Source organism: Podarcis gaigeae (assembly GCF_964106915.1).
Source record: "Podarcis gaigeae genome assembly, chromosome: 13".
NCBI lineage: Eukaryota > Metazoa > Chordata > Lepidosauria > Squamata > Lacertidae > Podarcis > Podarcis gaigeae.
The window spans coordinates 20,080,639-20,093,505 of NC_139689.1; the positions used below are offsets into that span (position 1 = coordinate 20,080,639).

Below are 12,867 nucleotides of genomic sequence, written 5' to 3' on the forward strand. Positions count from 1 at the left end.
ATCTCCCAAAGCAGCTTCCTGCCTTTCCTGTATTGTCTGCAATTACCTTCTTCAGATTCATGTTGCACATTCACCAATCGTGAGGCCTGCATGTGTCAACTTAACGCCCAGTTTTCCTAGTTGGCCTGTTTTATGAGCACCTTCTTTACTGGCCTATATCTGAAGCAGCCTCCACTTTCCTGAATAGCTCAATAGCTCTTAGCTTCTTAATGATTTGCCGTTGCCCAGTTGTTAGCTGTGGTTCCTTTTTCTGTGCTCCTGGTTAAGGTTTCTGATTGGCTGTGGTTACTCCCTATTCCCTCATTAACCCAACACCAGTTTTCTGGGGTCCATGAGATGCCATATTAACCGATGGGTTGCTGTTTGTCTACCGTGGATATTTTAATTGATGTTTTAGACATTCTGCTATTCATCTGCATGGATATTCCATCCCACAGCTTAAGACCTGTAGCGGTGCAACTTAGTTGTTTGTACATACCATACAATGGCAGTAATCCTGGAACTTTTGTTAACCCCTCACAGAACTACAATTGCTGGCACCCTTAGCAAGCTACACTTGTCAGGATTCTTGGAGGGCAGGGATGTGCTTTAAATGTATGGTGTGTATCCCGGCAACACTTGTTTCCTGCTTGTTTCCTGTTTAAGATTTTATTAAATAGCAGAAATTCCCTTTCCTTCCCATAACCCACCCTCCGTAACTCACTCTTTCTTCCTCCTCACAGGACAGTAAGTGCCCTGGGGGTCCTAAACGGAGCTCAGCTTTTCTCCCTGAAGAAGGATGAGTTCAGAGCTGTCAGCCCCGAGGAAGGAGTTCGAGTCTACAGCCAGGTCACAGTCCAGAGAGCCCTACTGGAGGTACAAGGAGCCCTGAAGCTTCTCCTAAGGGTTGGGAGGGGGGGGTGATGCAAGTCTAGACTTCTTGTATCCCTGAGCAGGAAGCAGTCTACTGGGCTTTAGCAAAAGCAAAAAAACAACAACAAGGAAGGCTCCTGGGGTCCAGGAAAGCCACAAACTACAGTGGTACCTTGGGTTACATACGCTTCAGTTTACAGACTCCGCTAACCCAGAAATAGTACTTCAGGTTAAGAACTTTGCTTCAGGATGAGAACAGAAATCGTGCTCCTGCAGTGCGACAGCAGCAGGAGGCCCCATCAGCTAAAGTGGTGCTTCAGGTTAAGAACAGTTTCATGTTAAGTACGGACCTCCGGAATGAATTAAGTACCTAACCCGAGGTACCACTGTAGTTTTCTATGACACTACAATTTTCTGAGAATTAAATGCACCACGGTGGGACTGGGGAAAGTTGGGCCGTGCTTGAAGCCAGGACAATATTATATCCATTCTTCATTTTCATTATTTTCTTCCAGGATTCTGGGAAAGTATCAGAGCTAGAGGCTGTGATGGCGAAACAGAAAAGGAAACTGGAGGGTTTGAATCCGTAGCTGGGAGATCGCCCTGTTTGGTGTGGGAGTGCCCCCTGTTGAAGCATTGAGGAACTGCATGGTAACAGGCTCTGAAGCCACACCATCATCCCAAACTGTCCCCACATCACCCAAGATCTGCATTCTACAGCAGCGTTTGTTCTGAGCTAAACTTGTTGTTGTTGAGCATATGTTCCTGTAAAGCAAATTACCGCCTTCAAATCATATCCCAGATTTTCTCTCCAACTCCCTTTTGAAATAGTCATCAGAAGAAACCTCTCTTCTCTCAGTCAGTAGAACAGGAGACTCTTAATTGTAGGATCGTGGGTTCAAGCCTCATGTTGGGCAAAAGATTCCTGTACTGCAGGAGATTGGACTAGATGACCCTTGTGGTCCCTTCCAATTCTACAATTCACCCAGCCCACACGCCTTCCCTCCCCAAATGCGGGGGGAAATGGAATAGCAGCAACTCTTCTTCATTATAACAGAGAACATTCATGCCGCATTCATCTTATCTCCTTTCATACAAAATGAAATAATGTTTACCTTTTACAGAAGGTAATGGACCTAGGTCTGGCTCACTAGGAAAACTGGATTGAATTATTATCATTAATTAAATTTTACAAGCTTTGCAACAGACCTCCATGGAAATTCCACTCGTCAAATCAACTGTTCTTCCATTTCTGTGCATTCCTGTTGTTTGCTATCTCTTTCTCCCCACCTGTCCCTGAATTTTTCAGTTAAATCTAGGCCTGGATATTGCCGTATGCATTATTTGTCTTGCAGTTGCACTGCATCATTATCCTTGCGGCTATAAATCTGCATTTTTACACATTGCATCATAGTGGTTGTAGTCAAAACTTTTGTCTCCACTTTCCATCAGGGTGAGTTGCCAACTCATGAGTATTTTTCAGCAAGAAATCTTCTGTTGCCAGGATTTATCCATCTATCTTTACTTGAATAAGAGAATAGCTCGGCTGAAATGTTTTAAGTATCTCAGGAATGTTTTCTCCTTCAGGAGAGACATGGGAAGCTATGGAACAAGCTTTTCTACAAGATCACCCTTAAAGGATTTTTCCCACTGACAAACTCACACTTTCATTCCATGGAGTTAATGTAAGCTGACATTGGGCACTACCACCTCCTGTCACCAGATGGCAGTCTCTATTTGAGGCAAACCAAGTTACCCTTCACAAACTGTATTTGGAAAACGTCATTTCCCCCACTTTCATTGTGTACATAAAAGTTTTGCCAGGTTTTAACAACTTGGCCCTTTCATCTCTAGTTGTATCTTTTTTTTGGGGGGGGGGATTGAATCAGATCAGCTACTTTCAAGGAGTCTTGTGCAAGAGAATATGATATTCTGTGTGTATGTATATATATAGTCAAAGCTTGATGATTTGTTTGGAAACGAGTTATGCTGAATTTTCATTGTGGTGGACTGGAAGGAGAGGAGTTTGGCAATACTATAACCAGATCCCCCCCCCCCCCCACCATCATCATGCAACTACCACAGAGCCTCTTGGGCTTGCCGATCAGAAGATCGGCGTTTCAAATCCCTGGACAGGGTGAGCTCCTGGTGCTCTGTCCCAGCTCCTACAAACTTACAGTTCGAAAGCACACCAGCGCAAGTAGATAAATAGGTGCTGCTGCGGCGGGAAGGTAAACAGCATTTCCGTCATGGTGTCCCGTTGCGCCAAAAGCGGTTTAGTCCTGCTGGCCACATGACCTGGAAAGCAGTGGACAAACACAGGCTCCCTCGGCCTGAAAGCGAGATGAGCGCCGCAACCCCATAGTCACCTTTGACTGGACTTAACTGTCCAGGGGTCCTTTACCTTTTACCTTTACTTTATATGGACTTCTACAAGAATCTTAATGTAGTCTTCCAGCCCTCGTGGTCGCATAGAGTAAATGTCCGAGGACCTATTGCTTTTGCAAACCATATCATGACAGTGAAGGGCTTTTCACATTTAAGGAGCTCCAGGCTATTCTGGCTAGGCAACTTTGGTGCCGTGGGAACGTATATACGCTGCTAGAGAGAAATTTACTCTGTCGTTGTGTTTGTGTTATTATTAATGTGCACTTGCACTTTTTAAGATCTGATTTATTTTGCCAAACTGCTGCTTGCCCTCAGGGTGGAGGGCACATGATGGAAGTAGAGCATAGCCACCACTGGAGAGCTTGACGTTCATTGGGGAAACGTGCTAACTATATAAAAAGTATGTAAATAAAAATATGCATACCTGATGCAACTTTCCTGGCTTGAAATGCATTTGAAGTTATGCTCCAAAGCAATGAACAACTCCTTTTCTGGGCAGGATCAGTGACCGACTAAGATTGCTGGGGACTTCCAGACAGCAGCAGTTAGGGATTCCATGGCGTCCATCTTTATAAAGGAATCTTTAGATGGGATGGAGAACCTGTGGCTTTCCTGACCCCTGGTTGTGCTGACTGGGGTCAAAGGGCATCCAACTGCATCCAGTGGCTCTTCGAAGACATCCATTTATCACCCTGAAAAATTTTCAGTTTTATTTTAATACTTATTATATTAGAAATACTTGCATGCAAAGATAGTCTCTGGCGGATTGAGTGGATGAGACCAATATTTAGTCCGGTGGTCAATAAGGCGGTTTCTACATGTGCTGTAGAGGGAAGAGAGGGGCAGGTGAGGCTTGTCAACTGGGGAAGGTAGCTCCTAAACCTCTGCTGCCTTGTGGACTATCTCTGGGAGAAGAAAAGACTAAGGAGTAAACCCTACACAAATCCGGAGCGTAGTCCCTAAGACAGTTGGATGGCGCCTTGTGCGTCTCCTTCCAGCAACTTCTGCAGCCAGGCTGGTGCCGAACGTATTGCTCTGCTTTCCTTCAGACCTCATCAGTGAGGCCAAGAGAGGGGTCTTGTCTCTGGGCAGCCCACGATACTCATGGCACCGCAGGGAGGTCACTTTACTGCTCCTAACACAGCGGTTTGACTTCATACTCCATTGTCTCTCAAGGCAAATGGATGCCAACAGGAAATACCTATTTTCTATTTAAAATATCCAAGATTTAATTGAATTTGACTTATAGGGCCTTAAAAAAAATTGCTACCAGGTGACAGTACAACAATTCTTTTGTTCTTATTATGAGAAACAGTCGTCCTGATCGTGTGGGGCGTCAAAGTATATTCTCTCAATACAAATAAAAATCTCAGAGTTAGGTGTGGCGGGGAAAACTTGACTTGCTGCTTCAACCCCCACATCCATAATGTTTGGGCAAGGGATTGCAAAGCATATGCAGAAAGTGCTACATTCAGTTCCTTGCTTTGCCAGGTTGGGCTGGGAAACAGCCCAGCCAGAAACCAGAGAGAGAGACCTCGATTTTCAGCAATAGATCAAGAGTAGCCAGCATGATGCCATCCAGATGTTCTGGTCTATAACTCTTATCATCCCTGAACTTTGGCCATGCTGGCTGGGACCGGTGGGAGTTGATATCCAACATCTGGAGTCCATCATTGCTGGCTACCCTGGGATAGGCAGTGTTTGAACTAGATGCGCCAATGAACTGACTCAGCAGATAGCAGCATCCTGTGTTTCTAACCTTCTCAAAAACGGTCTGCCAGGAACCCTGCTTACCTCTAAGAATATCCCTTAGTCAGCCTTCTCTAAGGTCCACACACAGCTTTGTGCTTCTCCCATTTCCTTCCCTAGAACTGTGCTCAGGTGATCTCTTGAATTCTCTACCCCATTTGTGAACAGCAGAGTTGGGGTGTTTCTCCTGCGGGGAGCTTACCTTTAGCTTTGGCCGCCCCCCCCCAGTCATCCTTCCACAACCTAGCACACCCTACAGGTCTTTTGTCTACAACTCCTCTTAGGCCCACCAGCCTGTTAGAACTTGCAGCCCCCCAAAAATCCAGAGGGCAGCAGGTTGGGGAAGAATGCCCTCTGTTTGTCACAAATAGCGGCGGCGAATTTGTTGACAAGGTGGCAGCCATTAGCACCTTCCACAATGCCCCAGACTAGCATCATTCCAGCACGTGGCAGTGGTTGGGAGGACAACCATCATGAAAGAATGAGAAGGGAGGGGGGAATATCAGGAAAACATATATTGAGAAATTTCAACTTCGCTGTAATTTGTGCCAACCATCTGCACTACCTCTCTCCCTGCCTTTCCCAATCATAGAATCACGGAATTGTAGAGTTGGAAGGGATCCCATGGGTCATTTATTCCAACCCCCTGCAATGCAGGAATATAAACTACAGTGGTACCTCAGGTTAAGAACTTAATTCGTTCTGGAGGTCCATTCTTAACCTGAGGTACCACTTTAGCTAATGGGGCCTCCTGCTGACACCGCACAATTTGTGTTCTCATCCTGAACATAGCTGTCAACTTTTCCCGTTTCTTATGAGGAATCCTATTTGGAATAGGGGAATTTCCCTTAAAAAGGGGGAAACGTTGACAGCTATGATCCTGAAGCAAAGTTCTTAACCTGAGGTACTATTTCTGGGTTAGCGGAGTCTGTAACCTGAAGTGTCTGTAACCTGAAGCGTCTGTAACCCGAGGTACCACTGTAAAAGCATCCATGACAGACGGCCATCCAACCTCTGCTTAAAATCCTTCAAGGAGAGGAGAGTCCACAACCTCCCAAAGAAGACTGTGAAACAGCTCTCAGCCATGTCCTGCCTCCTCTTCTTTCTTCTTCCTTTCTCTGCCAAACGGGGTCTTCATCCCTTCTTCTCTAAAGGTCCAGTCTGCTGAGCACTGGCTGCTATGGGGAAGGGGCCCTGTGACTCAGTTTGGCTGCGTTCTTTGGGAGGGAAACTGGTCCAAGCCATTTGTTTGAGGGGGCTGAATATTGGGGAAGAAGAGAGAGAACCATCTGTGATTTTGCAACGTGAGTGTTGTGGTGAGCTGTGTTTATGGAGCAGATTCCTCTAATTCCTGACAGAACGCGGGCCTCGGCCTGCTCCGGAGGGTGGCTCCCAGTGTGGTTCAGAGCTGCCAACTGCAAGAGGCCGGGGGGGGGGGTAATGGTACAGTTCTGCCTCACCCTGGCCCAGGGCTCAGTTGCGTGCTGGTGGCGGATCCCCAATACTTGTAGCATTGCTAACAGAAACGTCACTGAGCATTCGGGGCGGGGGGGGGGCTGCTGGTGAGGGTTAGCATATTTTTAAGGGGTTTGAGACAGAAACTGGGAGTTTCTGAGATGGGTGACTCAGTCCTGGGTTAAAAGTGCCCCTCCTGTTTGCCAAATTCCATAGATTACCAAATAACATACAAGCGCGCGCACACCCACCCACCCTCTGTTGCTGTATATTTCACAACCACTGGCATTCCCCATTAAGTAAGCAGCCACACATGGTGCCAGGAAGAGCGTAGGGATGGGAAGGAAAGCCAGCAACCTCATCATTGCATACCCGCCACCCCCATCCATGCCTCCCCAGAGATGGCCTCATCTCAGGCTCCGATCTCACTTGAGGCAGCAAATCTGGTTGTGTACCACCCTGGAATATTGTGGAGGCTCATATGCTTGAATAATGCTCTGTACAAAATACTTAGTACAAACTCTGCCATTTGACTATTAAATGTTGCGAAGAAGGGTTCTGGCCTAGTCTTGATCATAGCTGTCAACTTTTCCCTTTTCTGGCGAGGAATCCTATTCGGAATAAGGGAATTTCCCTTTTTTAAAAAGGGAAACGTTGACAGCTATGGTCTTGATGTATGTAATTATATAAAAAAATGTATGGTGGCACAGATCAGAGGCAAGTTGACCACCTCAGTGAGGACTCCAAACACAAATCACCGTATAAACAAGACAGGTGAGAAGAAGCAGCAGCTGCGAAAGTGAAATATACTTGGAGTCGAGTGTGGATTTCATGCTCTTTATTCAGCTCATAGTAGTGAGGAATGGAAGTTCCTCCGAAATGTCTGCTTTATATACATTATTTACACAATGGGCCCCACATGATTGGCTAATTCTGGGATTCTCCTTTAGGCCAATCAGGTTGTGGATTCACTTCCACCTGGAGTTGGATTGGGTGGCTTCTGCGGACCAATCAGACTGCTGCATTCTGGATCCTATTGTTCTAGGACCAACCAGACTGCTGCATTTTGGATCCTATTCAACTCTGTACATAACAGAAAGGCATACAGGCACTGCCTCCTGTCCTCTACAATGTGTCCTGGTGAAACAGCACATCCAAGGGTCTCCCCCTGCCTTTCCCTTAAACTAGGTAAATATAACATTGTGCATAGTCATGAATTCATTCAGAATGAGGCATGCAGCCAGCCAGGGTCACATCTCTGTCATGGCACCTTCTGTTGAAATGTTCACACACACACACACACACAGAGAGAGAGAGAGAGAGAGAGAGAGAGAGAGAGAGAGAGAGAGTAGTTTAAATAATCAGTAGGATCAAATGGTAGCACTTTGCCTGGATTGTACCCAGCGGCCAACAACACGTGCTTTGGGGGGGGGGTAAGGGGACTTGGCCAAGGTGCCCTCAGTGTTTCATCTTCTCTGAGTGAAACAACAATGACAACAACCTGATGTGAGAATGTTGAGAACTAAAACGGGGAAAATGAGAAGCTAAGAGCAACCAAGATGGACAGATCTGGCCATCCTGAGCCTCAGCAGGTGCCCATCAAAGTTGATTCCTGATGCCAACTCTGACTTGAGGCTCTGGGTGTGCGTTTCACAGGCTAGGGGGCATTTTCTGCACACAGACGAGCATTTTTGTGGGAGGGCAGCTCAGTGTTAGAGCATCTTCTCTGTAGGCAGAAGAGCCCAGCTTCAATTCCCAGCATCTTTGTCTAGGGTGGGGAAAGTCCCCTGTCTGAAAAATTGGAGAGTCAGAGTAAGTAAAACTGAGCTAGAGGAACCATTGTTCCTATTTGGGGCACGTCCAAGCAACCCGTTTATGGAGCATTTATCCTGATTTATTTGCCAAGAGGTTTGAATTTATTGCATCAAACTTAGTCCACACTTCCCAGTACATTTCCTGTCCTGTCACTTTCCTTATCACAAAAAGTCCGATCTTCTCGGGAAGGTTTGTTGCAAAGGACCTCCCGATATTTGAAACTGTGCAACTTGAATTTGCATGCACATCACTGAATCCCGCAGGAAAACAGCAGGCATCTGGAAGTCCCATTGGTGGTATAAGGAAGTTGCCTATATCCTCTATGTTTGCATGCTGTAATATTAATATGCAAATTCAGATACTGCTGTCGCCCTATTCCTCCCTTTAGCTCTTCCTCTCTGGTCTGGCTGAGTTGTGCTCCCCTCTAGGCTTAGAGCTCTGGTCAACGACTAGTTTGAAGGAGCAGCTATTTTTAGAGCCAAGAGACAACTCGATGTCCTGCAAAGTGGACTGCCAACAAGCCTTTCTGGGCACCTCCATTGCACCCTCTCCGCCTTTGGCCTCTTGACCAGCTGATATTCTGGCGGTGGGGAGGGGCAGATCTAGTCCTGTGGTCTTTGGAGAGGCTGATCCCTAGTTCAGAGATTAAACACAGCCATTACCTCTTTGGTTCGGCGATCAAGGAGTAAACCATCTTTACAAACCATAAGCTAGAGAGAGCACAGCTTTTTTTGCATGCGTGTGTGTGTGTGTGTGTGTGTGCGTGCGTGCACACCCACACCCACACAGAGAGAGCATGGATCTTTTAAAAGTTTAGCACTGCTGCATTCGCTCTCACGCATAAACACTTCTCCACCCACCCACCCCCATTTAAACCCCCAGCGCTGGCTGAATTCAACCCACACCCCAGGGGGAATGGTGGCAGCTGTTTTTCAGAGCCCTTTGGCACCAGCCAACAAGCTTGTGTTTAACCAAAAACATTTGTAGTGGCTCTGTTTTCATTCTGAAATAGGATCCCATCAGCTCCGGCCTGACCCCAGTGTAGGGAAGAAAAGGGGGGGCACAGCGGGAGGCACATCTTGGGGCCATGCACTACCCTTAGCCACTCTGAGATGCCCAAAACCTTCCCAGAGGACCCAGAAGTCCCACGGAAACTTTTCCTGTTTCACTCGCCATTCGCATCTCACCGAGGTTCTTTGATCCTCTCCAAGAATTCAGTTTCTGTCCCTTGCAAAGCAAACTCCCCACATTCTCTGCACCCCCATGCAATAGCATGTTTATAGCACAGGGGTTGGCAAGGTTTATCGTGGGCCTGATTGCACGTGCACCCATGATTTCTGGCGTCTGCGCAGACATGATTTGCGGCATCTGCGCATGCGCAGACACGAATTGCAGCACCGCAGAAGTGAGTCCCCATGCTGCACCATGCCGGTTTAGCGCAGCAGGCGGGGACTCGCCGAGCGGTGGCTCAGTTCGGGGGTGGTTCGTGGGCCAGTTAAATGACCCTTGTGGCCGACAGCCCTAGGTTGCCTACCCCTGTTATAGCACTTTTACTTTACAATGTGTTCGGCTATCTTGATATATGCTTGGCACCACACTATTGTGAGGTAGGTCATTATTCTCATTTCACAGGAGAGAAAATGACAATTCCTCTGTAGTGCTGACTCTGACTGCGCTTGGAAGTGCACATGAATTAAGCCTTCCCTTTTCCTCCTACAGGACCTGGTTAGAGGAGATATGTACAAAGCACTGGCTCCAGATTCAGAGGGTCCTACAGGCAAGATGCCCTCAGCAGGACCCCCTCCCTGTGTATTTGCTACTGTCACCACTGCCCAGGAGGTTACCCTTTTCCTCTGGGTCCAGTCTACCCCACTGCCCAGAGGAAGAGAGCAAGACAAGCAGAAGCGGAACTGTTGTTCTTATTATTTATTAAATTTATATCCTGCCTTGGGAGTAGCCAGGATTTTTTGTTGGGGGGGGGGCAGGACTTTTGTTGGGGGAGACAGAACCGATGTAATTGGTCAGTTAGTTAAGTATTTGTATTGTTTTACAATACATGGCTGCGCCCATGTACACTGCCCTTCATCCAAAGATCCCAGGGTGGTTTACAACATAAAAGCAGAAAATACATAACTATATATATTTTTTAAGAGCCCAGCAATAACCTTGCCAGGAACATATTTTAAGTCTCAAGATCAGGCTTCCTCAAACTCGGCCCTCCAAATGCTTTGAGACTACAATTCCCATCATCCCTGACCACTGGACCTGCTAGCCAGGGATCATGGGAGTTGTAGGCCAAAAACATCTGGAGGGCCGAGTTTGAGGAAGCCTGCTGAAGACTGTTTAATCAGTCAAAGGCCTGGTTGTTGCTGTTACACATCTGCATGCCCTACACTGTGGTGTCAGTGTCCCTCTGGTATTCACTCAGCTCCTAACATATTAAACCTTTACTTTGTATGAAGCTCAGGAGCGTTTATGGTCCTAAGAGAAGCAGCAGAGAGCAGACCCTCTAAGTGTTATGTACTGAAGTTCTCACCCTGGGCCAGCAGGGGGATACTGTAGATAGTTCAGGTCCACATATGCAAATAAGGGATTGAAAGTGACGTTCAGTGATTGGATAGTTACAGAAAGTTGTTACAGTTACGATGTACTGGAGCTCTATATAAGCAGGCTGACTGAATCCTTCAGTTCAGTTCTGTTCCAGCTTACAAATAAACAAGAGCTGTTTGAAGAATCGCTGTGTCGTCTGATATGTTCACCCACAACTTAACACTAAGAGTCCCTATTTTCCAGGGACGTCCCTGATTTAGATAAGCCATCCCAGTTTCTCATTTGATCCCAGAATGTCCCACTTTTCCTTAGGATGTCCTTGTTTTCCTTGGAGAAATGCTGGAGGGTATTGTGAGTTGTCCCTGTTTTCACAGAAGAAATGTTGGAGGGTATGGAGTTATCCGACCCCACAAGGGCGATCCTGTATAGGGAAGTTTTTTAAAAAAATGTTTAATGTTTTATTATGTTTTTATATATGTTGGAAGCTGCCCAAAGTAGCTCAGGCAACCCAGTAAGATGTGTGGGGTATAAATAGTAAAATTGTCATTATGGAGTGGGACGTCCCTATTTTCATGAGAGAAATATTGGAGGGTATGAGAGAGTGTCTCTCACCTCTCCAAACCACAGAAGTGATAAATGGCTAATTATACCCTCATGCCTGAGGTGTGAATGGTTACCTGATAAGTTTTTTTGACACTTAATTTGTACTTCAAATTAAGGCATCTCCCCTATTTGCCTAGTAGTGGATCCCAAATGTTTTCCTTGGAACCCTGAAATTCCCCAGGAGCTCTTCAACAAGAAGAAATCGGCAGTGCCTCTGGAAGATGGCTTCTATATCACTTCCAGAAGGGTAACCACAAAAAAACAATACAAACTTGAGGCACCTTAAAGGCATGTAGATTTATTCTAGTAGAAGAGTTTGTGAACTAGAGCCCACTTCATCACACGCGTGAAAAAATCACATGCATCTGCTCTTAGCTGGTAGACGCACTCACACAAATGTGCACAAGCAGCTGGGACAGTCCTGTTGGGTAACATGGATAATGTGCACGTCAACAAGATAAACACAGTGAATATTCACAACCACAGTGATAGCTGTAACACCATCAGGGGCTTGTTTGCCTGCTTGCCACCACCCTCCCATGGTATTTATATATTTCATAGAATCTTAGAGTTGTAAGGGACCCCAAGGGTCATCTAGTCCAACCCCCTGCAATGTAGGAATCTCAAATAAAGCCTCTGTGACAGATGGCCATCCAACCTCTGCTTAGAAACCTCCAAGGATGGAGAGTCCGCCCCCTTCCAAAGGAGGTGGTTTATTTATTTATGAAACCAATTACCTTGCCTTTCAACCCTTCCCCACCCAAGGGCCCAGGTTGCAAACACGAAAATGCAATAAAAAATAATGAGATTGAAACAGAATCCAGTATAGCAATTACATAATTAAAACAACAGTACCCGAGGGGCATAACACGATACCCAGTCCATTTAAAAATACATTGTCACAGTGGGCGGAATAGAACCCTCCTAATAAACAAACTGCAATTTTCCAAGAATGCTGCTCTCTCTGCCTCAGGGCAGACAAGTCATTCTCTATGAAAAAGAATGAAATGGACACAAACCAGACATCAAAAATGGCAGCCTTCAGAAACCAGCAGGAGAACATTCCCTTCTCCTGGACTAGGACACTCTGCTACTGACTGCTTTCCAGCCAAGAGACTTCAAAGGGAGACTCTAACGGGAACTTCCTCAACTAGAATTTGTAAGTTGATGTTATTCTATTTATTTAAGCCTCCCACAATATAATGGTTTCTCCTTCCACTTTGGTTGGTTAGTTGGCATTCATGTCTGTCTCAGGAGACTGCTATTAAATTAGTATAGTGAAACATTGTTATCGCTTCTTATTGAAGTTGTGAATGGTTGATATGCATATCTTGCATACATTTAAGCTTGTCACAGACAGAATCTCTTACTTTCATGGTTTGGCCCAACTGCTTTGCAATTTCCCACCCTGCTCATATATCTGAGGATAACCCTTCCTGTATCTGGTCAAGTCTG

The 12,867-nt window shown here is 46.1% G+C and overlaps 1 protein-coding gene and 1 long non-coding RNA gene across 3 annotated transcripts in view; one reads left to right on the forward strand and one right to left on the reverse strand.

Moving 5' to 3' along the window:
• Positions 1-3,668, forward strand: part of EPS8L1 (EPS8 signaling adaptor L1) — a 35,530-nt gene extending 31,862 nt beyond the window's left edge. The window contains exons 20-22 of one of the 2 annotated variants that reach the window (XR_014557270.1): positions 723-855; positions 1,368-2,185; positions 2,837-3,668. Coding sequence is in view for 1 of the 2 variants with exons in the window: in XM_083707883.1 (XP_083564009.1) it covers positions 723-855; positions 1,368-1,442 (208 nt within the window). In the remaining variant the exon portion in view is untranslated. Of the gene's footprint in view, positions 1-722; positions 856-1,367 lie in introns of both variants that reach the window. The other variant, XM_083707883.1, reaches the window with a different exon arrangement.
• A 106-nt stretch (positions 3,669-3,774) lies between these two features.
• LOC310829494 lies at positions 3,775-6,396 on the reverse strand. Its single transcript, XR_014557289.1, has 3 exons — positions 6,041-6,396; positions 5,035-5,176; positions 3,775-3,932 (listed from the first exon to the last, which is right to left on the reverse strand). It is a non-coding gene; the product is annotated as an uncharacterized lncRNA (long non-coding RNA).
• Positions 6,397-12,867: the final 6,471 nt, after the last annotated feature.